Source organism: Pleurodeles waltl, chromosome 2_2, assembly GCF_031143425.1.
Source record: "Pleurodeles waltl isolate 20211129_DDA chromosome 2_2, aPleWal1.hap1.20221129, whole genome shotgun sequence".
Lineage (NCBI taxonomy): Eukaryota > Metazoa > Chordata > Amphibia > Caudata > Salamandridae > Pleurodeles > Pleurodeles waltl.
This window is the reverse complement of record NC_090439.1, coordinates 1,129,049,914-1,129,077,067: the sequence shown is the minus strand read 5'-3', so window position 1 is coordinate 1,129,077,067 and position 27,154 is coordinate 1,129,049,914. Positions and strand designations below refer to the sequence as shown.

At 48.5% G+C, this 27,154-nt stretch overlaps 1 protein-coding gene across 2 annotated transcripts in view; it reads right to left on the bottom strand.

The window, feature by feature from the left end:
• Positions 1–27,154, bottom strand: part of TONSL (tonsoku like, DNA repair protein) — a 239,726-nt gene that overhangs the window by 103,427 nt on the left and 109,145 nt on the right. For both annotated transcript variants that reach the window (XM_069220998.1, XM_069220999.1), the window contains exons 11-14: positions 20,290–20,488; positions 17,896–17,957; positions 12,737–12,826; positions 2,912–2,984 (exon numbers count right to left, since the gene is read on the bottom strand). In XM_069220998.1, coding sequence (XP_069077099.1) covers positions 2,912–2,984; positions 12,737–12,826; positions 17,896–17,957; positions 20,290–20,488 — 424 coding nt within the window. The remainder of the gene's footprint in view (positions 1–2,911; positions 2,985–12,736; positions 12,827–17,895; positions 17,958–20,289; positions 20,489–27,154) is intronic.

Genomic DNA, 27,154 nt, shown 5'->3' with positions numbered 1-27,154 from the left:
AGAGAGTAGTGAACAGCCATCCTGCCCGACTTGGAGAACCCATCTGTCAGACATAATGGATCGCCAGCCTGACAGAAGGTGCAGGATCCTGCCTTGCACAGGTTGTGTGTTTAATGGCAAGCTAAAGTGGCTTGCAGGTTGCTGGCACAGAGCAAGGGGGCTGGGAAGACTGATGCCCTTGGTAATCTGCTCATTCCCTGCCAGATTCATGTCCCTGGCCACAAACAAACTGGGATGAGTACAGTGGGGGTCTGGGAGTCTGGTGTGGTCTACACCCCCACGGCCCCCTTGAGTATGCTCGGAGTTTATTAAACTAGTGAGGAAACTGCCTGTCCGAGCCTGAAAGGTCCAGAGAGTTGGCTGTGACCCTGGTCCCCCTGCAGCATTCCAAGGCAGAATCAGATTTTCACTGAGCCATTAAAAGGGATATCCATAAGTGTGGAAAGTATCCATAGATGCCTCCAGAATACTGCCAACTGCCCTACCTGTACAATCAGTATTATCAAGGCCAGCCTGATTTACATATTTGGATGCATTTTAGCCATCTTGAATGGTCTTAGCCAATGAGGCCCTAGGTAAAATCTTGTTGGCCATGTCACAGAGGGAGTGCATATACAACAAACAGAAAGCACTGACGCACTTTAATGTGAGGACTGCTGAAGGGATCCTTCATTTTCTGAATGCCTTAACCCTCTCAGACTCCCTGTCTTTGGTGGTTGTAGAAAATGAATTAGGGTTCTCCTTACTGGTGGAAGCCTGAACCACCAAACTCTCTGGAGCAGGATGCTGTGTAAGGAAATCAGGGTCACAAGAAGCCGGTCTATGGTATCTAGCCACCTGTCTATTCACTGAGGAGTAAGAAAAGGGTTTAGACCAAGTGCCTATTAAGGTGTCAGTGACGGCTTCATTGAGTTAACGCAAGGGCTCAGATGAGGCTGACCCAGGGTGCAAAACCTCTGTGAGGGCATTTCTTCTGAGCTCAACAGAAGGCAGTTGTAGGTCTGGTACCTCAGCTGTTAATCGAATTACCACAGCAAAGAAAACACTCTCCTCCATTGCAGATCCAAAAAGCTCATTCAACCCGGTATCAGTGTATCAAGCCCACTGGCCTCCTCTAAGCCCATGAAAAGACTGACATCATCATAACATGGGGGTAAATCATCCAGATTCCCACCATCGCAATCTCCAAGTGGCGGCAAGCTCTGGTGAGAGTCGAACCAAAAAGGCAATGGAGCCTCTACGGTAGCAGAAGTGCAGGGTCAGACACAGGCAGTGTGGGGACAAGGTGAGTTGTAACAGATTCGGAGTGTGACCTCTGTCAGGGGTCAAGCTAAGGCCGGTTCGGGGTCAGACATCAGCACTGGTGTTGGATTACCCTCTGGTGCCAATAAAGGAGGGACCAAAAAGGGTCTCAAAACCAGTGTGCAAGTCTATGTTGAACCTGAGATAGGTTCAAGAGGTTCAGATGATACCGAGGGCGGATCTGACAGCAGTAACCTGACTGTGGGCCCCTGTGGATCCTCTGGAGAGAGAAGGCGCATCAGGGGAGCAGGAAGAGTGCCAAAGACATACAGCATGGCCATCTTAAAGCTCTTAACCTGCTGCTGCATCACCGATGGCCAGGGGAACTCAGGGTGCATCCGGATCAGCTGTGGAATCATCTCCGACGAAGTCCGGAGTGGGATTCGTTCCCACTTTTACACCCCTGTGACTTTTCTATAGACAGAAAGTGGCATGATGGTTTAAGCCCAACTTCTTCTTGTGTTTCTAAATGGAGCTCGACTGGATGACTTTGACCACAAAGAAAAGATCTCATGGGAGAAGCCTCGGAGGTAGGTCTGGGCCATCAACTTGGAGTGACAGTGGATCTTACATGATGAGGTCCATGACTTTTGTCCTGTGTTCTGTGGCGTACAGCTTCCTTTCAAGGTCCCGGATCATCTTCCAGTGCTTGAGGGTGCACTCATCCCATGTCTTGCAATCACATCATGGTTTGAAACCTTTAGTTTTAGGAGGGGACATTTCTCTCTTGAACACTGGATTTAATTTTGCAAATCTTAAAAAGATTGAAGCAAGTGGGAGCTGAGCTCTGGAATAGTTAGAAGGAGTGGAAACAAAGGAACAGTCGACTGTGTGAAGAGTGGTGCTTGTATATTGCTCTGCTCCATCACTTTCGGGATGGAACAAAGCCAACGCCAGGCCGCATGGCACCACATAGTGGCGGGCACGGTCACTGCTAGGAATTACTTCTTTGTCCAGTCTAGGGGAATATTCTGCAGGTGACAAATCTGCAATTGGAAGTATCCATCAGAAAGAGCAGTGTGGAGCTGGGGGAAGGTGGTGGCTGTTGGCAAAAAACACACAAGAGAGAAAGCAGTTTGGAGGACGCTAAGGCGAGCGCATCGACAAGGACGATGGGGCTGAAGCACGAGTGAAAGAGCAACATGAAGCCACAGAGTAGGCAAGAGACGTACACAGCTGGACAACACAAAGTAATGCTTGTAAAGTAAGCAGTGAAAGGACATAAGTAATGATGCCATGCTCCAGGAGAGGGACATACTCAAAAGAGAGGAAAGAAAGCATATATAAGAAAATGAGGAAAAAGCAAGCAAATTAAAGTGAGAATATAGTCTACCAATGGTAATCAGGCTGGGGGGGTGGAGTGGGGGCAGAGCGGGGGTAGGGGTTGCGTGGATTTGTTGAGCATCGCTTCAGTTTATCCATCACCTCTCAACTCGACAAACTTCAAAAAATAATAATAATAATACAATCAATGATATCAAAATAGATTTTGCCTAGAATCAACGCTTCATTCAGCATAAATCACAACTGAAATCCAACAGGCATTTAAAAAAGATTATGAGAAACCCTCAGGCACAACAATTGCAGCAATGACTTGCAGTTATCTTACCTAGATGCCCATGGTTGCAGGCCTCATGGAGTGGCGTCCAGCCGCAATAATCTCTGGGATTCAATGGATGGCCCTGATGTGAAAAATCTACATTAATATGGAGAATTGTTGCTTTATTTGCTTGCATTCTAATTTACTTACTTTTGTTTTTGTAAAGCGCTCAATGACATTTTTGAATTACTTCAATGTGCTTCAGGTGGTACTGACTGCAGGACCATGAAGCACAGTCAACATATGATATGAGGTCGACCTTGGATTTAGCTTTGATGTTTGAAGTAGTGTTTGCATAGCATTATCAATGCTGAAAATACACCAATGCCGTGAAGAAGGGTAAATGTAAAAATGGGAAAAGAAGGAGTTCAGTGTATAGCAACACAACAAGATGATGGGCGGAGAGTTGAAACTTTCCAAACACTCACTCCCAGCCACAGACACAAGTTAAATCCATTGTTCTTTTACCCACTATGCCACCCCGGTTTGGACCCAGCCATAAGCAAATCAGTCTTGACCCTGTTCCTCGTGGCAACAGTCCAGCCCGAACTGCCTGGCCAGGTCCTCCCTGGACTGGAAACAAGCATCCTGGCACCAGTTTTGGGGTATCAACCCTCATCAGCCAGGCTAGCTTGAATCCAGTGGCACAGTGAGCAAGGGACCCACGTCTGGGGATACCCTTGCCACTCAGGGCGAACATAGCAACAGAAAAGGATGATGGACGGAGTGCTGAAACTTTTCAAACACTCACCTCCAATCACAGATCTGGGTTAAATCCATTGTTCTTTTCCTCACCATGCCACCCCCGTTTGGACCCAGACATATTCAAATCAGTCTTGACCCTGATCCTCACGGGAACAGTCCAGCCCAAAGTGCCCACAACCACACCTTTAGCTTCTCACCGACAGGTGAAGGGGCTAATCTACAGGCTTTTTAGGGTTCAGGGGGCATGTCTGCTGTTTTAGAGTGGGGAGTTACTACATCCTGTAGCAACCACTCTTCTTCCACTGTCTCTTATGATGGCTGAGGAGCCACCAACTCATGCTTAACAGTTGCCTGTCTGGCCAGGACTTCTTGTGGGTCAGGCTGGGCTTCACCAGTGCCAACTTTGGAGTTCTTTCTTACTGGAGCATAATCTCCTTGGCTAACTGGAACTTTAGCTAAACGTTGTGCCCCCACTTCCCTACACTTTCTCCTTCTTTGTTCTTTTGGGGATTACTTGCACTAACCGCAGGTTCAGCACCTCCAGAATCCTTGGGAGAAGTCTGGCACTGGACCAGTTCCCCTTTTCGGCTCTGACTAATCTCTCTGAGGGAGGTAATTTCCAGGAGACAATCAAGGGGGAAGTCTGTACTGACCACCACCCTTCTCCACCTAAGGGCCCTAGCTATTTCTATGGGCGCTAAAGCCACAGGCATATCAGTGACCTCCCCTGGGACAACCCTAACACGGGCAGTCTCACCTGGGACATACTGGTCAGAGTGTACCAGTCTGTCATGCACAATGGTGTGACTTACAAAGGTAAGTCTCAGGGCAGTGGTTCGGATTCCATTTATCAGTAGGTGGTGGATGCGTTTACTCCCCACTGGAATCTCCAACTTACCTTTTGGTCCCACTTTGCAGTTAAAGGTTATGAGGATCTCCTCATCTGTGGAGTCACCCATTAACGCTACACTGGCAACCCCTGGGTGCACACTAGTGGGTTTATTTTTAGGACAGGAAGTGTCCTTGGTTCGGTGCCCTGTCTGCTTACAGTCAAAGCACCAAGCATTTGTGGCATCCCAGTTCTTACCCTGGCACCCACTTTTGTGTTGTGAGGGGTCTTGGGACCCACCTTCCTGAACAGACTTTTGGGGGCCTACAGAGGACTTCTTTTTTTTAATTTTTAGAGTGGTCCACCTTTTTCTCTTGGGGGCCTTCCTTGGCCCTTTCTTTTGGTCATCCCCTAAATGACTTTTCTTGGACACTCTAGTTTTGACCCAATGATCGGCCTTCCTCCCCAGCTCTTGGGGAAGATACTGGCCCCAGGTCCACCAGGTATTGATGCAGCTTTTCAGGAGCACAGCTACTTAAAAGATGCTCCTTCATGATCAAATTATAAAGCCCATCATCATCTTGCACCTTACTTTCCTTTAACCAACCTCCCAGTGTTTTCACTGAAAAGTCTACAAAATCGATTCAGGACTGACTCGGGGTTTTCTGAGCCTTCCTGAACCTGATTCTATATTCCTCAGTGGCGAGTCCAAAACCCTCAATCAGGGTATCCTTCCTGAGGTCATATGACTCAGCATCCTCCCCTTCAAGTGTCAGGAGTCTATCCCTGCACTTGCCTGAGAACAGCTCCCAGAGTAGAGCGCCCAAAACTTTTTGTTGAGTTTCCTTATGACACAAGCCTCTCAAAGGCTGAAAACCATTTGGTGACATCATCATCTTCCTCATATTTAGGGACAATTCTTTTTGGGATTTTAGGGTCAAACGCTTCTTCTTTCTCCCTATTTAAGGTATTGTTGCCACCAGAGATGGGTTCTAGGCCCACCTCAATCCTTTCTTTCTCTATAGCCAAGAGTTTAGCTTCTACTGCTATCCTTTTAGCTAGTTTTTGAATGCTTGCTCTTTTTATAGTGGGCTAAAATGAGGTACACTGTGTTAAGAGTCTAGGCAAACCCCAGAGGTATCACAAAGGCACAAATTACATCCCAAATGCTCTCTTTTGTGGGAGTGTGGTTGAGCAGTTCAGCATATCAGACGGTAGTGCTAAGCATGTAAGGCACGCACTCATACAGTAAGTGAGACACACACTCAATAGAGAAATCCAACACCAATTCATAAACATAACTTACTTTTATAAAAACGTTGATACCAAGATCACCAGAATCAGGTGAGCACTTTTCGAGTTAAGAATTGTTAGAGTTTTTAAAAAGTAGACAGTGCATTTTTCATATGCGGTAATGCAATCCTATGGAGGAAGAACAAGCACTCCATACAGGTATAGTATAGCGACTTAAGGGATCAATCTTCTGGATTTAAGGTAAGTGTAGGGCAAGGTCTAAGGCCACACCAAAAGGTCACCTCCGGTGGCACTGGGACAGGCTGGTGCAGTTCAGCGTCAGGTGCCCCGTGTACGTCTATGGGAATCAGTCCTGTCACAAAGTTGCTGCAGGGATGGACTAGAAGGTTAGTCCAGGGGAACCCACAGAGGGGCACGACTCGAGGCCCTTAGGCAATTGGGGACACTGTGGGTCCATATCCCCTCATGCTGTGGGGCTCAGGTGCAGTAGTGTCTTCTGGCGTCGGGTCCAGTACGGGAGTTGCTTGCAGTTGCAGGGCGACCTGCAAACAGTCTGCAGGTGCGAGCTGCGGGTACAGTCCGACCAAGCCAACAAGTGGGCTCAGGTCTCACCAGGCTGAGAGACGTGGGGACACCCTTGGTTCTCTTCTCCTCGCTCTGGGGCGGAATGGTGCAAAAGGGTCCTAAGACATCGGGTTGTTGGCTCCTGGTTACTCGGGGGTTGCAGGGGGCTTTGCGGAAACATGCTGCAGACTGCATCGTTTGGGGTACGCTTCATCTCTGGAGGGTCTGGGAACCATGCTGGCACTGTGGACCCACTTCAGTTCAGGCTAGACGGCTCGGTGTAGTGGTGCTGTCCGGCAACAGGTTTTTGGCAGCCCTAGTCCTCACAGTTCTTTCTTTGGGTGCCTGCAAATATAGGGAAGCAGCTCCTCTACTCCAAGGAGTTCTTCTTGGTGATTTGTGAAGCACTGGGAGATCTCCCGGTTTCTTGGAGGCCCACACATGTAATATAATGCACCCTGCCTTAGGGCTGAAGGGCCTGCTGTAGTGGTGACTTACAAATATTCCATGCAGTAATTAGGGGGACACGGCACATGGTCTGTGTACCATGTCATGTTTTCACTTTTAGGGAGCACCTTGTCGGGCAGCCTTTAATGGCAGTCTGGCATGAGGTTGGTGCTGGGTCCCTTAGAGTGGCACAGGTTGTGCTGCAGCTCTTACAGGCCCTCTGCAGTACCCAGGCCCTAGGTACTAGAGGTACCACTCATTAGGGACCTACAAAGGTGCTACAGGGCCTGGTCACTTGGGGATCAAGTGACCATGTGTCTTGTTTTGGGGGAAGGAACACTGGCACTGTGGACCTAGTGAGCAGGAACCCAGTGCATGTCAGTCAAACTGGCATCAGAAACCAGGTAAAAATGAAATCATGTTGAAGGATGGGTCATCTATTATGAGGCCTGTAAAAGTAATGGGTCTGCACTCGACCACCACTGGGTACCAAACGTCCCACTGTTGTGCTTGATTCTTCTAGGATAGTGTTGCAGAGCTGTCCAAGGCTTACTAAAGGGAGGTGGTGTGGGCTAGTACACACCATTCATGAGCACACAACAACAACACTTGATAAAGGATTGTCCAGCCTGTGATATTTCTTTTGAGAAAGTAAAAGTACATTTATTACAAACCCACTACTCAATACTAGGCAACAATTTACAAATATACACAAGTTGATGGAATTGCTTTTGAAAGACATTGAGTAATCATTCTTGTCTCCTACAGGGAGATATAAACCAACAACCTACATGGCAGAACAATACACTTGTAGTTTAATGCAATATTCGACTGTAACTTGGGAATGAGAGCACCTGGTACTGGCAATAGAGTACATCTACTTTGGGCACGGTGGCTGTCAGACTCATTACTCAAATAAGCATCAACAAGGAACAAGTCTAAGCAGGCTGGAGTTGCTGGTGTTGCTAGGATTACTCTTAGCATGATCCAAGCAGTTTACCCACACCCCTAAAGGGTGTGAGCCAAGGATCATCATAATCAGTATCGAATTACTCAACATAAAAATGATGCACAGTTGACACAGTTCCTAAAGGACATCGCTTGGTTGTTAATCATGATGTAATACCATCTTTTACCCCTAGAGGTTGTTTTTACATTGTTAACACATTTATTTAGTATAACATGCTACCATTTGAACCACAGACCCTAAAGGACTTCATTACAGTAAACACACCTGTAATGACAGTCTTTCACCCCTAGAAGGTGTTCACTATTATAACAATCCTGTTGTTATCACAATTCAGGCCACAGGAACTGCAGCCATGATCTTCACCCCTAGAGGGTGCAGTTCCACCACTCTGAAACAAAAGTTCAAGCTGGGGCTTGGTTATAAACAGGTTCGAACCCTTGGGGGATTATCACTGTTAAGACCCACCCAACCTAGGTTGTAGACACAAAACTTTCTGTTGGGGGGAGGCTGCGCCGCTACTGGAGCTCCCCCCATCCATTTGCTTTCTGTTGGTGGTGACCTCCATCTTCCTGGGGCCACCACAAGCTGAAGACGATGCGCCTAAAGGAGTTATGGGGCGTTCCCTCGCGGGAAGCGTGCATATTTGATGAGCGGCTCGCCTGCTGCACTGAGGAGAGCCGCTTGCCTTTTCCTGGCGGTCTCGTGCTGTGACTTTATGGCCCATGAGAGGTAGGGAATGGGGAGCCGCGTGGACAGCTCCCACAGGCTCCCCACACGGCCAGCACTTGGTGCTGCCGCAGGAGCCGGCATTCCTGACTGTGGAGGTCTGCCTGGGGACAGGCTGTGTGGGGGAGGTGCGCCAGTGCTCCCCGCCTCTCCTCTGGTGTCTGCCCACTCTTGCGGGCTGATGCGAAGTTGGTGGCGGCTCTCCCGGCGGCCCCGGGGGAGTGTGACGGATTTCCCACCTCCGGCAGCTTCATGGGGAGTGTAATGGTGCACCGTAGCTTGGGCTCATCGTGGGCCCTAGGATGGGGTCAGGGGGCCCTCTGCCATTTTCATGGGGGGTGAAACGGCACTCCCTGGCTTCTGCTTTGGTCGCCAGCCCCGCACACAGCCGGCAGCCATCTTCACATTGGGCACAACAGTGTACCCTGGCTTATCTTCCTTGCAGGGCCCTGGAATGGGGTCTGGGCCCCTCCTGACCACCTTTGAGGGAGCGCAACGGCACTCCCTCGTTACCACATTTTTTCGTTGGGGATCCGCTTCTCTCTTCCTCAGGTGCAGCCCACGGGGCCCTGGCCCACTCTAGGGGCAACATTGGAATTGGCGTCAGAGCCCCACATGCATCAGCGCTGGTCCTCCCTGGGGGTCAAATGTCACATACCTTCCACTGGGAATATCTCGGACCGCCGGCTGGGGACGATCTCGATGATCTTATCACTGTTGTTAGCGAGCCCTTGCCACCAGGAGCACCTTCATCAGGCCTCCTGGCCTGAAAGGTTGATGATTTTGGCATGGTGCTAGTTTCATAGGTTCCCTGCACCAGATTCCATTTTCCTCTCCCTCTGGGTCTTTCACTTCCTGGAGTAGAGCAGTCTCTTTCCACTGGTCTTGGGGTTACTCAAAGGCAGAGTCCTTAGTCCCGGGGACCGTTAGGGGGCTCCTCCGTCCAGTTGTCTTGACGCCCATCTTCAGTCCCAGTGTCCTGCAGAGAAGCACAGCCAAGAGAGAGGCCCCCACACCTCTCTGTGAAAGACGTTTTAAGCGGAAGTGTCCAGCAGGGCAGTACCTCTGGCCTATCCAGATGTGCCACATCACTGCTCCGCCCCTGTCCCAACCTTCCTGCATAGTCTTCTGGGATGGCTCAAAATGGCGGTGTCCCGGAGTTAGTAGCCACATGTGCTCTGACTGACTCAGCCCCTCCTCCCTGACATTCCTTCCAGGCCCAGAACCTGGCACAGAATAACAGCTGGAGCTGGACAGAGCAATACTGGACCCTTATCTTGAGCTGAGTCAGAGAAATATGACATTCCTGGATGACCCATAAGCTGTACAGATATGCTTTTGTAACCTACTATGTTATTCTTGTCATACAGTTTACAGTGTACATTGGTGCAGCTCTGGAGTCTGTGGACCTTAGTGAACTGGAGTTGCGCCCTAGGCCATCCTTTCCCAAGACAGTAAGCACACGGACTATCTATCCCTCACATATTTACACCCATCTCATAAGACCTACTCCATGTCACCACCCACTCTGCATAGTCCCTTCTTCACCAGGCTATCAAAGCTCAGTTCTTGGACTGCGCACGCAAGGAATCCTCCCCGCACAGCCCTCACACAGGTGTACACACACGTGATCACGTGTAACTGGCCCTGGGCCTCCTACCCTTGCTGCGTCACAGCAGCCTTAGCATAATAAGGCGGCACCGGCAGTAAACACCCGCAGTCCATTTTACCATACATTTACTGTGGTCGAGTCCTAAACTATGAGGCTCCCTCACAGTAAAAGGTCAAAAACCAGGTGATCCAAAAGTGAAAAATCAGGGCGGACCAGATAGTCAGAACCATCCTCTCACAAACCACAACCCAGCTATCTACATCAAACACTACATATGTAAAATGAGACAACATGCCCAGGGTCCAATCTATGCAGTCTCTCCTTCTTGGTAAGATGAAGCGCAAGAAAGAAAGTTGGAAAAGCGATAGACTGGGCGATATGGCAGGATCCTGCTATAAAAAATGCAACTTAAAGAAGAAAACGTCACTTCACCCACCTAGAAAGAACATTATATAGTTAGCTCGATCTTGCAGAGTAAAACTACAAACAATGCCCTGTGTAATGTAACACTTCAGCAAGAAGGCTGAGCAGGTACATAGGACCAACAAGCCTGGGTATAAAACTGTAGAACAAGGTTAAAATGAGACCTAAAGTTCAATGGCTATGTGTGCAGAAGTTATTGCAAATAACAATACTGTTCTCAAAGTAAGAAGGAAGCCTGGACAACCGGGCATCAGGTCAAAAGGAGGTGTCCTCGGGAAAGTCAACACAACAATAAAATCCTCTGGAGAACAATGACCAGAGTGAGCGGAAACAGATAAAGCAAACCTATCAGAAAATGCAGCACTAAAGATGACCTAAGGAACTGAGGAGGATGAAAGAGAGACATAAAAACTGAAATCCTGGTCTGGGACCACTGCCAGCTCCTGCTGTGCAAGAGACAGATGGAAAGCCAAGACATAAGAAAGGTGTGACGTAAAAGATTTCTAACCCACACCATTGTACAAATTTGCTCCAGCGATCCACATTAATTGATTCTGTAGTGTATTGTCTGGCAGCTAAGATGTCTGCAACTCCATCAGGGAAGCAAAAGGACCTGGCATAGCTCACTTTTTCTAAAGCTGTCTCGAAAGGGATCATGTACTATTTAGCCATGTTAAACTCAACTCGCTTTGCATGGGTTGGTCCTTCATCCCCAGTGGACTAGTCCATGCAAGAGGTTTCAGTCCTCCTCCTCCATCCTTATTCCTTACTTGAAGGAAGGATGGAAGCAAATCCACTTGAGCTCATACAACCATGCTTTGGAACTCACTACTTTTATTCATCCGAATAGAAGACCACCTGCACCTTAGGAAAGGCATCAAGAACGGACTACTGAATCACTAACATTACGAAAAACATGCTGTGATGTTTGCCGATTGTGTTGAGCCACAAAGCCCTCAGCGTGCACACAAGCAAACATAAAATAAAATAAGAGTGAGAAGTAAAAAGAATCGGAGGGAAGAGACCCTGATAAGTTTTTTCCTTTACGTTTGTGGATTGATGTCAAAGCCTCAACACCAACAATCGTACAAAATCTTCCCCACCAGTCTAACACATTCCAATGTACCACTTCCTTTGTACTGAGTCTGTGTAATGTGTCATGCGTAAAAAAATGGCTTCCCCCTCAGTACTCAATATATACGTCTTTAAATAAAATAGGGCTTTGACCATTTTTTGCATAGCACAAGTGCCAGAAACGCGCCAGAGCCCTCTTAACATTAATAAATGAAAACCCCAGCTTGTACACATGAATACTCTTTAAATTGCAAACTTAGATATGCTCTTTCTTGCTAAGTGTGTGTTCCTCACAATTACTTTCCTGCCCAAGTGTGGATGACTTTTTACACTCATGTGGACGTTGCACTCACAAACACTTAAAGAAAGGAGAATAGCAGCACAACATCACTCAGCATCCTGTAGAGGAAAGCCATCACTCGCCCTCAAGCAAACCAGAAGACATTTCTTTAGAAACCCATAAAAGTAAAGAAGTAAGCATTTAACTTGGCAAAACTCTGCGTTAAGACATTTTATAAACTGATCTGGAATATTTCCAACATACGTGTTCAAGAAACAAGCAACTCTCATGCTGGAGAGCAGCCTAGCCCTCTCAGTAGTTCATGACCCTCCATAATGCAGGGGGAAAAATAACACCAGCCTTCAGAAATGTGCAACAGTGTGCCAACCCAGTATGTCATGTGGGGAAGGCTGGACCCCTTTCACCATCAGAGGAGAATGGCACCACTGCATTTATAACTCAAGGAAATGGGTATGGCGCTTCTGTCATGCCAGAAAAGGATATCACCCCTCACAAGACTTGCAACCACATCCCACTACAAAGGAATGCACATTTTCCGCCACTCATAACTTTGACACCACACTGCCCTGTGTCACAGAATGACATCCACTTCAGGGACATTTCACACGTGGTAGGATTTAAACTCACAAGCATACCAAAAGCAGGACCCTGCACCTGAAGGAAGAAAACACCCTTATGTCCACTTAGCAAGAGTTTATCTGGTTATCTCAATTTTGCTGGGCAGGACTTCAACCAATGCTCTGCAGAATGTAACACTCTTGCTGCCCCTTAAAAAGCTCAGACAGCTTAAACTGCACAAAAAAACCCTAATACATTATAAAATTAAGTCGTCTTCCATCCTAGAGGGGAATGTCAGCCTGTCAGCGGCCCACTCAAGTAAACACCATCCCTCCTCCCAGAATATCTCTACACACTTGCATGTGCCATACCTTCTCCACGACGTATTGGACCTGCTTCAGATTCCCTTCGATACAAGCTCGGTGCAGGGTTGTCTCTCCCTTCTCATTACGTCGATTCCACTGTCAAAAACAAAGAGCGTGAGAAAGTGGCAATGTGTGCAGAGAAGGAGGGGGCAGAAGAATCATTAGAACGAGGGAAGAAGGTAAACAGGAATGGCAAAGTAGAGGGAATTAATTTATCACATGTGAAAAACATGGTGGTTATGAGATGATTATGGTGAGCAGAAGATGATAAAGGGATGGAGAGTACGAGAACATGAAAACTGATAAAGTACAAGACAAGGAAGAGGAGGAAATTATGAGATGAAGGCGAAACATCAAGGAAAAGAGGCAGTCAGGGCAGAGCCGATTCATACAAGAAAAAGAGACAGCCTGAGAGGAAGTAGGACGAAAGAGGAGAATGAGATGGGAAAGATGTGATGACAATGAGATGTGACACGTATCAGAAGAGGACGGTAGGATGAAAAAGCAGATTGAAGAGGAAATGAGGAGGATGTGTCTAAAATACAAGGAACATATGGCACATAAGATCAAATCAAATCAAATCATTAACATTTATAAAGCGCGCTACTCACCCGTGCGGGTCTCAAGGCGCTAGGGGAAAAGGGGGGGGGTTATCGCTGCTCGAACAGCCAGGTCTTTAGGAGTCTCCGGAAAGCGGAGTGGTCCTGGGTGGTCCTGAGGCTGGTGGGGAGGGAGTTCCAGGTCTTGGCCGCCAGGAAGGAGAAAGATCTCCCACCCGCCGTGGAGCGGCGGATGCGAGGGACAGCAGCGAGTGCGAGGCCAGAGGAGCGGAGGAGGCGGGTGGGGACGTAGAAGCTGAGGCATCTGTTGAGGTATTCCGGTACCTTGTCGTGGAGGGCTTTGTGTGCGTGGGTGAGAAGTCGGAAGGTGATCCTTTTGCTGACTGGGAGCCAATGCAGGTGTCTCAGGTGTGCGGAGATGTGGCTGCTGCGGGGTACGTTGAGGATGAGGCGGGCCGAGGCGTTTTGAATGCATTGCAGGCGATTTTGGAGTTTGGCTGTGGTCCCGGCGTAGAGGGTGTTGCCGTAGTCCAGGCGGCTCGTGACGAGGGCGTGGGTCACGGTTTTTCTGGTGTCGGCGGGGATCCAGCGGAAGATCTTGCGGAGCATGCGGAGGGTGAGGAAGCAGGCGGAGGACACGGCGTTGACTTGCTTGGTCATGGGGGGAAGAGGGTCCAAGATGAAGCCGAGGTTGCGGGCGTGGTCTGTGGGGGTCGGTGCGGTGCCGAGGGCCACCAGGAGTCGTCCCAGGCGGACGGGGTGTTGCCGAGGATGAGGACTTCCGTTTTTTCAGAGTTCAGCTTTAGGCGGCTGAGCCTCATCCAATCTGCGACGTCCTTCATACCCTCTTGTAGGTTGGTCTTGGCGCTGGCGGGGTCCTTGGTGAGGGAGAGTATAAGTTGGGTGTCGTCGGCGTAGGAGGTGATGATGATGTCGTGCTTGCGTACGATGTTGGCGAGGGGGCTCATGTAGACATTGAAGAGTGTCGGGCTGAGCGATGAGCCTTGAGGTACGCCGCAGATGATCTCGGTGGGTTCTGAGCGAAACGGAGGGAGGTAAACTCTTTGGGAACGGTTTGCGAGGAAGGAGGCGATCCAGTCCAGGGCCTGGCCTTGGATCCCGGTGGAGCGGAGGCGGGTGATTAGGGTGCGGTGACAGACGGTGTCAAAGGCAGCCGAGAGGTCGAGAAGAATGAGGGCGACTGTTTCACCGTTGTCCATCAGGGTTCTGATGTCTGTGACTGCGATGAGGGCGGTTTCAGTGCTGTGGTTGGTTCGGAATCCGGTTTGTGAGGGGTCGAGCAGGTTGTTGTCTTCCAGGAAGGTGGTCAGCTGTTTGTTGACGGTCTTCTCTATTACTTTGGCTGGGAAAGGCAGAAGAGAGATAGGGCGGAAGTTTTTCAGGTCGCTCGGGTCAGCCGTAGGTTTCTTTAGTAGGGCGTTGACTTCGGCGTGTTTCCAGCATTCGGGGAAGGTAGCAGAAGAAAAAGAAGAGTTGATGACGGTCTGGAGGTGCGGGGCGATGATGTTGTCGGCTTTGTTAAAGATGAAGTGCGGGCAGGGGTCCGAAGGGGCGCCGGAGTGGATAGAGTTCATGATGGATTTGGTTTCTTCCGTGTTGATGTGGGTCCAGTTGTTGAGGGTGATGGCCGGGGATGCGGGTTCGGTGGTGTTTGGTTGGGTCTGGTGTCCGAAGCTGTCGTGGAGGTCGCTGATCTTGCGATGGAAGAAAGTGGCGAGGGATTCGCACAAATCCTGTGAGGGCGTGACGGCGTTGGCGCTGGGGTTGGAGAACTCCTTGACGATGCTGAAGAGTTCTCTGCTGTTGTGGCTGTTTTTGTCCAGTCTGTTGGTGAAAAAGTTCCTTTTGGCAGCGCGGATCAGGTGGTGGTGTTCGCGGGTAGCGTTCTTGAGGGCGGTCATGTTGTCAGCGGTGTGGTCCTTGCGCCAGGCTTTCTCAAGGGCGCGACAAGTTTTCTTTGATTCTTTGAGGGTGTCAGAGAACCAGAGAGGTTTTTTGGTGTTGGTCTGTCGATGCGTGCGTTTGAGGGGAGCAAGGTTGTCTGCGCAGTTGGAGATCCAGTTTGTGAGGTTGAGGGCTGCGTCGTTGGGGTCGGTGGTGAGGGTGGGTTGGTTGGCGGCGAGTGCGGAGAAGAGTTGCTCTTCAGGGATCTTGTTCCACTGTCGACGAGGGATGGGTTGAGTGCGGAGGTGGCGGGTCTCGCGTCGGAATGTGAAGTGGACGCAGCTGTGGTCGGTCCAGTGTAGGGCGGAGGCGTGGCTGAAGAAGACGTGTTTGCTGGCGGAGAAGATAGGGTCGAGCGTGTGTCCGCCGATGTGGGTGGCGGTGTTCACCAGTTGTTTGAGACCGAGGTTGGCGAGCAGGGTGGTGGTGTTGGGATCGTTGTTTTGTTCCAGATGGAAGTTGAGGTCGCCTAGGAGGATGTAGTCCGGAGAGGCGAGGGCGTGCGGGGAGATGAAGTCGGCGATGGCGTCACTGAAAGGGGCGCGTGGTCCGGGAGGACGGTAGACGAGGGATCCTCTGAGGGTGGTCCTCGGGTCGGTGCGAATCTGAAAATGCAGGTGTTCAGCGGCGAGAGGGGTGTCTTCGGTGGAGGTGGTGACGCTGATGGAGTCTTTGAAGACGATGGCGATACCTCCTCCTGCTTGGTTGGTGCGGTCTTTCCTGGAGATCTTGTAGCCTTCGGGGATGGCGGTGGCGATGTCTGGAGCAGAGGAGGCGTTCATCCAGGTCTCCGTCATGAAGGCGACGTCCGGTGCTGTGGAGTCCAGGAGGTCCCAGAGTTCAACGGCGTGTTTGTGGACGGAGCGAGCGTTGACTAGGATGCACCTGAGGTGGTTGATGGCGCGTGGGCTTGTGGTAGTTGCGTGGTGGAAGATGCGTTTGCAGGAGTTGCAGGCGAAGGGTCCATGGGTGCGTTTGGGGTGAGCTTGGAAGCAGGTGTTGGAGCGCCCTGGGTTGAGGGCGTGGAGGGTGGTGGGGTCGTAGCGGATCAGCGGGGCTTGGGAGAGCTGGGGACCAGGGGTCGTGGCGCTGGGCGCGGGCCAGGCGTGGACGGGCGCAGACGGGCTTGCCTCTGGCGCGCCCGCTGCGCAGTCGCGCAGCGGCCGCCATATGAGGTAGGAGGGGGGGAGGGGTCAGCTGGGGGCGAATGGGAGCTGGGGGCGTGCAGGAGGTCGCGGCGGGAAAGCGCGAGGGGGGGGACAGGTAGAGTGAGAAGAGCTGGGGGAGGGGGGGTTTAAGGGTGGAGGGGGGTGAGTGTTAGGAGGTTTAGGAGATTAGGGAGAAAGATAGGAGTAGGGTTGTGAAGATAGGGGAGGGGGGGTTGTAGAGGTGGGTGAGGGTGAGAGGTAGAGTGAGAGGATAGGAAGATAGGTAATAGAGGGGGTGGTGGGAGGGGGGGGAGAGATAGAGAAATAGATAGAGAAAATAGATAGATAGAGAAATCGATAGATAGAGAAATAGATAGAGAGATAGGAAGATAGGAGGAGGTGGAGAGTGAGGGAGTTAGATAGTGGGATAGAGAGATAGAGAGATAGGTAGATAGGAGGAGTGAGGGAGGTAGATAGTGAACAGGTTAGATAGGGGAGATAGAGAGGGGGATGCGAGTGAGGGAGGGGGATGAGGCAGGAGCAGGCGCAGGGAGAAGACGACGGAGGAGGCAGAAGAGCCGAAGGCAGAAGATAGAAGACAGAAGACCAGAAGACCAGAAGAAAGGAAGACCGGAAGAACACAGAAGAACACAGAGGAACACAGAGGAACACAGAGGAACACAGAGGAACACAGAGGAACACAGAAGAACACAGAAGAAGATACAGAAAACGAAGAACAGAGGGCAGAAGACCACAGAAGAAGATGAGGAAGAAGAGAAGAAGAGAGAAGACGGGGAAAAGAAGAGTACAGAAGAAGATTACAGAGGATGAGCGAGGAGGAAGAACAGAGAAGAAGAAAAGAAGAAAAGAAGAAAAGAAGCAGGAGCAGGAGAGAGGGTGAGTAGCACGGGGCAGAGCGAGGGGCTGTGAGGTGGGGGGGTACTTACTGTGAGGTGGGTCTCAGGAACTCAGGAACCTGGAGGAGCTGCAGCGGCAGGGGGAGCGACCTACCCTTGGGTCAAGGGTCGCTACCACTGTCGCGCAGCGGCCGCCATATGAGGTAGGAGGGGGGGAGGGGTCAGCTGGGGGCGAATGGGAGCTGGGGCGTGCAGGAGGTCGCGGCGGGAAAGCGCGAGGGAGGGGGGGACAGGTAGAGTGAGAAGAGCTGGGGGAGTGGAGTTTAAGGGTGGAGGGAGGTGAGTGTTAGGAGGTTTAGGAGATTAGGGAGAAAGATAGGAGTAGGGTTGTGAAGATAGGCGAGGGGGGGTTGTAGAGGTGGGTGAGGGTGAGAGGTAGAGTGAGAGGATAGGATAGGATAAGAGACCTGCATTGGTCTATAAACTATGCATGGAAGAGACAGAGAGCATAGGGCAAGCATAAGATGCAAAATAAGGGGGCAGAATCTTTCAACGGCAGACCATCAGGACTTACATAGGTGGCTTTAAATAAATCACAACTGTCCTGAATGTTCGAGTAGATTTTCCTTCTTTACCTGGTTGACTTTCCTGCGGCCGGGGACCACTTTCTCGTAACCTTCCAAGTCTTCATCTTCATCTGGCAGAGCAAGAGAAGAGAGGGGATATTACTTAAACTACTTTCATATTTTTAATAAAGACTATCTCAACCAGAAGGGTAATGAGTATGATGTACATCAAAACAACAGAGACACCAGGTGCCACATTTTGTGTGGATAGCATGTCCAAAAAGGTAGATATATATACATATATATATATATATATATATATATATATATATATATATATATATATATATATATATTATATATATATATATAGTTAGATGAAAGCAGATCGTGGTTCAACAAAAAACTCTGAAGTCTAGCAATAAAAAAAACAAGCATTTGCAATGCAATGGGTCTCGCGTTTGCTCAAGTTAGAGCTATTAGCGTTGTAAATTCCTAACTGGACTTTTCTTGCCACATAAATTGAAAATAAAAAGTAAAACAGCTGACATAAGCAAGTCAATTCAAAGCGCCAAGGCTGCCATGAGCGTTAGCGCAAGAGTTATTGGCTTCCTGTGTTTATGTCTAGAAAGGATCGCGGCTGGGATGAAAGGCAAACCGAAACTGGAGGAGGGGCCATCACATGCTGTAACAGGAGGAGGCGTGACGTAGTGTGACGGCCAACAAAAACGTTCACTTAGTGAAATCGCCTGGGAGGAAAATCAGCACACAAAGGAGGGACATTTCACAAACTGCACCAATAAAAATTAAGCATTTAAAACAAGCACAACAAAGAACGACTAGCAAGAGGGTGTGGTTAAAATCCCACAGAGAGATTACAACAGGCCAGAGAGCTTGTGCTCAACCCTTAAAAAGAGCAAGTGAAGAGGAAAGTAAAAAATAAACAAGTTACTTATCTTCATTAACAACCTGTCTCATGAATACTCACAGATACCTCACCTTAATAATCTGCACAGGCGTCAGACTTACCTGGACACGTTTACAATAGCTCCTGCACGCCGGTAGGTGGTGCCATTGTTCTCAGTCACAACATGAAGACGCATATAGCACCACATAACACTTAACTCAGTTATCTCCTATTTTCTCATACCTTCAAGTGTGTAGTACGGCTGGCAAAACCGAATTTGTACTGGCAGTGCGCTAAAACAAACTTGGCGCCTTAATACTCCAGAGACCACAAAACAGGGGACACTGAGCCACTGCTCATCTGGAGTAAACTGAGTGCCACAAAATCCAAATCCTTACTGCAATACACTCAAGACCTAAATCCAACTTCATTCCCGCCTGGGTAAGTCAGGAGCTGATAAATGCCATGCCAAGTACTGCATCCCTTATTTAAAATATCCCTCGAACCACACCATCCTACCCTCACCGGAGCCTGGACTGCTTCAAAGACATGCAAGGGCAAGTCCACAAAAGCAAACCTCTGATAAACATCAGTTCACAGTTCCATCTGGTCGCATCTGTGTCTCCAGTGAGTGACCACAGGCCCCTGGGTGATACAGCCGAAGGTGACAGACACATTTTGAGAAACAGGGCCCTGAAGTTCAGTCTACATTAAGAACGCTTTTGTGTGTGCCAATTCTTTTTCTTCCTCGTGGGACTGCATGGGGCACCAGATGCTTGGTGGTACCCTGTTACCTTCGACACCATGGCTATCTTCGTGACTAGCCTTTAAAACTCGACTGTTGGACTTGTCAGGGACCCTGGTTCCTTTCAAGGATTATGGGTTTTGCTGATATTTTATTAGATGCTCAAAACATAGAGCTTAAGGTCCAAACCATCCTGACTTGTACCCAAAACTGGCCGGAAACTAGGATAGAGTGACTGCTATTTGGATACAACTATTTGACATCTAAGCTTCACTGACTGGGTGCGCAGTTACAAAGTAAAGAGCACCTGAAGACACGACCACCAAACACTGATCATAAGACCACAACGCTTCCTCATTGGTAAGCAGTGGACAATATTAAAGTGAAACATAGCAACTCCTTTCTAGATAATATACAAGTGTTTTGGGTCACATCTTAGCCACAGAAGGTAGTATCACCTTCTTTAGAACTTCATTTTATAACTCAATTTAAACTATCATATTTATCCAATTGTAAATATTTGTCTTAAAAGACATAGCTGTGACTAGCTTTCACTTTGTGTGTTATGTGTTATGGTGTTACCCGATGCTAGGGTAAGCCTGGACTGCCAAACATCTCTACCCCTGAGCAATCAAGTGCCAAATATTTGTAGCCAGGCAGTACCCTGTATAAAAACTATCCAAGGATCCAAAGATATGACCTCAAAAATAATCTGCACTCCTACGAAAATCATTTTAAAAGCTCTCAAACTTGAAGGTTCTGAGCCCAAGTCTAAACCCCATACAGTACCCTCTTCCCCTGCTTAACCCACCAGTCTCAGACAGCTCTAGGTCACTCTCTTCCACAGGTTCACTGTTCTCCAACTCCTCCTCCCCGCTGCTTTCCCCGCTCTCAGCATCAGAGCTCCAGCCCTGCTGCAGGCAGAACTCCTGCAGCCGTTCTTGCGTGTGATGCGCCTCCGGACGGCCAGCTTTTTGCTGCAGTGAGTGGAGCTGCTTCAACACACGTCGCTGTGGACAAAATCAAGAGAAAACTGTCAATTACCTACCCTTTAATTCAGTTCGGCAAGAAGCTGAAGGCCTGAGTCTTCGAATAACACCCCCATCTCCTGACCTCAAGACCAGACCCATACACCTGCTCAGTGCCAGGGTGCCCTTGTAAGAGACAGCGTGCATTACTAATACACATCACACAATTAGTACACTATAGGACAGTGGGAACAACAGCAGGTCTGACATTTCAACAACAATGCTTCAGAAAGTACACAGTGAAGTAATTTAAAAATGCCAAGAGGAAACCAAGTGGTAGTCACCAATATCTGATAGTAAAAGTTGGTCAGGACCCCTCTGAACACTGGTTCACAAACAGAACATGCAAACTATCTTAATTCTGCCATAAGGTGTCAAACATAATGAAGGCTCAGAATGCAACTTCATAAAGCCAAAATAACTTCACCAGGAAAAGTGTGAAGTAAGCTCTTCATAAAACACTGTTATAAACAATTTATAGTCAGAACTATGCTGATATGGTGAGATCTAACAACCAGGGACCATAAGATGCCCCAACACCATAAAAGTGATCTAGATTCGACTTAACGAAAAGTACAAGTAGTGATAGTAAAGTGCAGAAGTTACCACGGTGGCAGCGAGTTCGGGGTTATTGAAAATGCATTTTGGCCATTGATGTTTGAAAAATCATAGGAAAAGCTAAATATGGAAACCTTACAGAAATATCCATGATATTAAACAATTGTGCAGAACGTGTAGAGGACTGCAGTACTATGTGGAAATGCTGCATGAGGAGAATGTGTCTTAATAGAACGACATTTAGAACTAGACTGAGATTTTGAAGATACCATTAGGTAAAGACAAAGGATATTCGTGGATCAAGCGCTTGTGGACAGGAACATTCTCTTAAGCTTAAAAATGAGTTATGGTCCACTTATGGTCAACAAATCTGAGAGGATGGCACAACTCTGTTGAGGAAGGTTTCCAATCCCTGCTGGTGGAGCCAGCTTCTAACCACAGACCTAAAGGTTCTGAGATTTTTGGGAAAGGTTTTATGAGTAGCATACTTTGTGTAGTTTCTGTACTTTGCTATTCCAGACGCCTTATCCCTCCCTGAATGAGCCAGATTTGACCCTTTATTATTCTTTGCGAGACAGTCTTGGCCCTTGTAGTGCTGGGGACACGGACACACTATAGGGAACCCCGCTCAGATTTAACAGATTGATTGAGGGCAGCAAGTTAGAAAAGAAACCAAAGAAGGGTTGAACATGGCTCTTTCTCCTACTTTTCTTCAAAGCTGGGTTTGTGTTCCATTTTCTCACCATATGGGGTGGGTTACGTAAGAAATAGAAGGATTTCTGAGTACATCTGACAGTTTGTTGTCCAGGCTTGAAGAGACTGCAATTCCACAGATGCATTTGAGGAAGAAAGACTCTCCTGGGTGGCAACGCTCTATATAGCATATTCATCATTCCTGCTGCACAAGACACCTGATTGTCTGTGGTCTGGACAGGTTAAAGGAGCTTCCCAGTTTACAGAGCGCTATATAGTGTATTCATCATTCCCGCTGACATGCCCACACGGCCTAGGCCAATAGCAGGACCGTCCGTAGCCCATTAGTGACTAAAAAAGCCCGGGCCGTGGCACTTTCTTGGCCCTTTCCTTCTTTCTTTTAAATGTTTTTTTTTTATTTATTTTTTTAAGTACTTTAAGTCATGCTCCTCATAACGCTGGCTTAAATAAGGGTTGCCCACGTGCTTCCACCATTGAAAATTTGCTAGAATGTGCACTGGGAGTTCTTAATTAAGAAATTGCTCAAAACGTAAGTAATGGTGAGCATTTGGACTCTTTCCTCTAGTTGTATTAACCGTTAAACTGTGGCTAATGCCTGTGTGAGCAATGATATCCTGACTATTAAGGCTGATATATATGAGCCAGTTTGTATCTTACCAGCCCCTCGTTCTGTCTTCATCACAAAAAAAAAAAATAGGGGACCACTAATGTTGGGAATTCTTTCAAAAGGCTTTCCCGCAGAGACTTGCTCGAACTCTTAGGACACTCAACTTGATTGTGTTTTGGTTAAATTGTACTCTCTTGCTAAACTGCTTTTTAAAAAGTATATCCAATTGATTACTTGTACTCGAAAAAGCCATTTCGGAACCTTGTTCTGCGATCGCAAATTCAATGTTTTGTCTTGGTATTATTACTTCATCAGCTAATGGATTGCCCTTAATCACTCAGCAACATGTTAATAATTTTTCATCTAACTCTAGTGATCCACAGCTCCTGAATTCCCATTTTGCCCTGCTCTGTCAGTACATTATCTAAAATGTCCCACAAGAACCCGCATGATCTAATGCACGGCCCTCTGTCTACAACTCACAATGTACCCAGCTACTTCATCTTCCATCTGATGCTACAACATTTCTAATGGGGTTAACTAAGGGACAGACTTTAGCCATACAGAAAAGAAAAAAACATGAATAACTAAAGAACAAGGTGCATTTGGCTTTATTTTAAAAAACAATTGTGAAACATCGTTCCTTTGAGAAATCATCATGGTATGGCATACCTCATGGGTCAGTCCTTTATCTAAATGTAAGCATGGTGATTGTGGCATGAATAATGCAGTGCCCTTAGGGTACTTCTGAAAGCCATTGTTTCTTAAATATGATCTTATTTACACGGGAAAGAAAATCTCCCAAGAGCTTTTCCACTTTTATATCAACAGAGCAAGCTCTGATACCTCTCACTTCCCTTTTGGCTCTGATAACTCAAATAGAAAGAAGACCAATTTGTACGCTATTCGCACAGCAAACACCTCAGGAAGTAGTCTCCAAGTAAATTCTCCAAGCAGTGGTCGTCTAAAGTTCCTTTTTTGGAATAATGCAAGGCTGTCGTCTTAACTGGAGATAGGAAACTGGATTTCTTTTATTACGTGGTATAATGTCATCTTTCTTCAGGATACCTATACTTTTATCGATGTATTTATCAAAAATGCAATTGCTCCCATTCCTTCTCCTTCAGGGCAGCCAATGGGGGATTACAGAGTGGTTCTCTGTTTTACTGGTCTCGGACATAAAGGACAAGTTACTTACCTTCAGTAACATCTTATCTGGCAGAGACTATATCTAGCTGCAGATTCCTTACCTTTGAATTCTCCCCAAGCGTCAGACTGTATCAGGAAGATTTTTCATGAGTGGTACCCCTGTGGGCCGGCAGGTGGCATTGATTGGCTCCATGCCCGTCATCATCTGCACCGGATAAGATGTTGCGGTTCCTATACAGGCAACACCCAGGTGTGCCTTCAGTTTCTTTTTCATGACTTTCCGCACCAGAAGCACAGAGCCATGAAGAACACTAGAACACTGACCATTGATGTGTCAAAACTAGGGCCCTGATAGATTTGTAAGGGCAAGGACTTCCCTGTTAGAGCGGAGAGGATGGGTGGGTCGGGAAGGAATCCTGCAGCTAGAGGTAGTCTCTACCAGATAAGGCATTACCGAAGGTAAGTAACTTGTTCATTTGATAAGAGACTTCTAGCTGCAGGTTCCTTACATTTGAATAGATACCGAAGCAACACCATCCCTGGAGGTGGGTCTGTAAAGGAATTTCAAACGAGAAAGTCCTGCAGGATCGAACGGGCCAAGTGCCCGTGCTTATGGACCTGACTGTTAAGGCAGTAGTGTTTGGTAAACGTGTAGAGATGTCCACATCGCTGCCTGACAGTTGTCCAGGACCGGAACTCCATGTCCTACTCTGTAGTCACAGCTTTAGGTCTTGGAGAATGAGCACACATGCCCTCAGGGGATTGCTTTTTGGCCAAAGCATAGCAGATCTTGATGCAGAGCACACCCCAACGAGAGATGGTTTTGCTTCTGCACCACCCAACCTTTCTTCACACCCACATACCCCACGAAGAGTTGGTCGTCCATCCGGAACTCTTTTGTACGATCAAGTAGAACGCCAACACTCTTTTTGGGTCCAGGCAGTGGAGTCTCTCCTCTTCCTTAGAAGGATGTGGGGGTGCATAAAAAGTTGGCAAGGTGATAAGATTGGGCTATATGAAAAGGTGTTACCACTTTTGACAGAAAAGAGGCCCTAGTGTGAAGCACCATTTTTTTCAGGTAGGGCAGCTCAGATAAGGCCTGCACCTTTCTCACTCTGCGGGCGGATATATTGGCCACAAGAAAAATTGTTTTCAGTGTGAGAAGCCAGAGGGTACAGTTGTGAAGAGGCTCAAAAGCAGTGCACATCAAATAGCTCAGAACCAAATTAGGATCCCACTGGGGCATAATGAATTGGGATGTGCCTTTGAGGAACCTATGGACAATAGGAAACATGAACAAGGAAGGTTGATCAGGCAACCGCAAAAAAGCAGAAATAGCAGATAAAAAGCCCTTAGGAGTGCCCAAAGCATAGCCCTGCTGGGCAAGGGAAAGAATGAAAAGTAGAACCTCCGAAAGAGGGAAAGGAAGGGGATCAACAGATTTGCCTGTGCACCATGCCACAAATTTCTTCCAATGACAGGCGTATAGCGTTTACTGGCGGGATGCCTGCCTGCTAAGATGACAGTAGACTTTAGGAGGAAGGTCACAAGCGGCCAACTGCCGGCGCTCAATCTCCACGCAAGAAGGCGGAGAGTGGACAGGTTCGGGTGAAGAACTCTCCCCTGCTGTTGCGACAGAAGATCTTCCCAAAGGGGCAGGCTGACCGGAGGATCGATGGGCATGCTCAGCACCTCAGGATACCAGACTCTCCGTGCCCAGTACAGAGCCACAAGGATTACTTTGTCCCTGTCGCTCCCGATCTTCTTGAGAACTCTGGGTAGGAGTGGCATGGGTGGAAAGGCGTCCAGGAGGCCTGAGTTTCACTCTAAACTAACAGATTTTCCGAGTGAGTGCCGCCTTGGAAACTCCAGTGCGCAAAACCACTGACATTGCATGTTCTCTGCAAAGGCGAACAGATCTAAATAAGGCTCTCCCCACTGCTGAAGGCGATCTTGCACCACACTCGTGATCCACTAGGCATTTTCTGCAGAGTTCGTCCGCTCTGGGCTCAGAGAGCCCAATAGATGTTGAACCACCAGGGATAGGGCCTGTTGTTCCAGCCATGTACAGAGGCGTAGAGCCTCTTGACAAAAAGTCCATGAACCCACTCCACCCAACCCTGCTTGTTGCAGTACCACCTGCACTATCTTTCCCTTGATAGAAGGTAGAAGGGCTTTCCATTCCAGTTGGATCGCACAGAGCTCCAGCAAGTTGATGTGTAGTCCTGCTTCCGCTGGAGACCAGAGTACTCTGATCTCCACCTCTCCCAAAATGCCGCCACATCCCAGGAGTGACGCATCTGTCACTACTGTCAGATTTGGTTGGGGAAGGTAGAGGTATCTGCCTCAGGCTTAATCGCGGTTCGTTAACCACCACTACAGATCTTTTGTAGTTCCCTATGAGATCTGGACAATGGCTGACCAGGTCTGAGGGATTCTCATGATGCTACACCCACTGGAACATCAGGTACTGCTGCAGAGCTTGCATATGCCATCTGGCATGTGTCACCAGAAGGATGCCGGAGGCCATGAGGCCCATCAGTTTCAGTCTGACCGAAATCTGAAACAGAGGCTGGAACATCGGTATCATAACCTGAATATCCTGGAATAGCCACTCGGGAAGATAAGACCGAAACTGCACCATGTCCAGAACAGCTTCAATGAAAGGGAGCGTAAGAGCAGGAGTAAGGTATGACTTCCGAGCCTGCGTTCAACAGCCAGTAGTCGAGATAGGGGGAAGACTGATACCCCTGATCTCCACAGATGAGTTGTAACCACCGCCATCACCTTGGTGAACACCCAAGGGGGGCTGGTAAGGCCAAAGGCAAACACGGTAAAGTGCTCGGGCCCTACCGTGAACCGCAAGTAATGTATGTGGGCAGGCAGGGCGGTGATGTGAAAATAAGCATCCTGCAAGTCCAACGCTACCGGTCCAGGGCAGACAACACTCAGCCAACGTGATCATTTTGAACTTCACCTTTTTGAGGAAGAGATTGAGGGCTTGTAGGTCTAGAACAGGGTGAAGACCCTTGTCCTTTTTGGGGACAAGAAAGTAGCATGAGTAATAATCACAGGCTACTTCTGGCACTGCGACCCTCTCTATGGCTCCCTTGGCCAAGAGAGCCGCAAATTCCTGGTTGAGAAGGGAGAGATGAACCTCAGTCATCTTGTCGTAAGATGATGGCATGCAGGGAAGGGTAATGTCGAAGGGGAGGGAGTTGCAATCTGCAAAACCCACCTGTCCGAAGTAATGGATTGCCAGATGGGCAGGTGATGGAGAATCCTGCGGCCAACTAGGTGTCCATGCTGGTAGAGAGGCAGAATAGGAGGATTTAGAGGCTGGTGCAGAGGTGGTAGGTGGCCACCTGCCCCATGAGATTGGTGGGTCCTGCACCCTCGGCAACGCAGAGGCTCAGGTCTAGAAGAATGAGGCCTAGAATGATGATGCCTGCTCATCGCGTCAGCCGACAAGAAGTCGAAGACTGATTCCACTTCTTACTCTTCTTGTGCCTCGACTTACCCGATCAACCTGAAGCCTTGGAGTGGAACAACATATGGGACCCTATGAGTCCAGTCCCTGGACTGTCCTCTCAACCGCGAGCTTGACTTGCACGGACTAG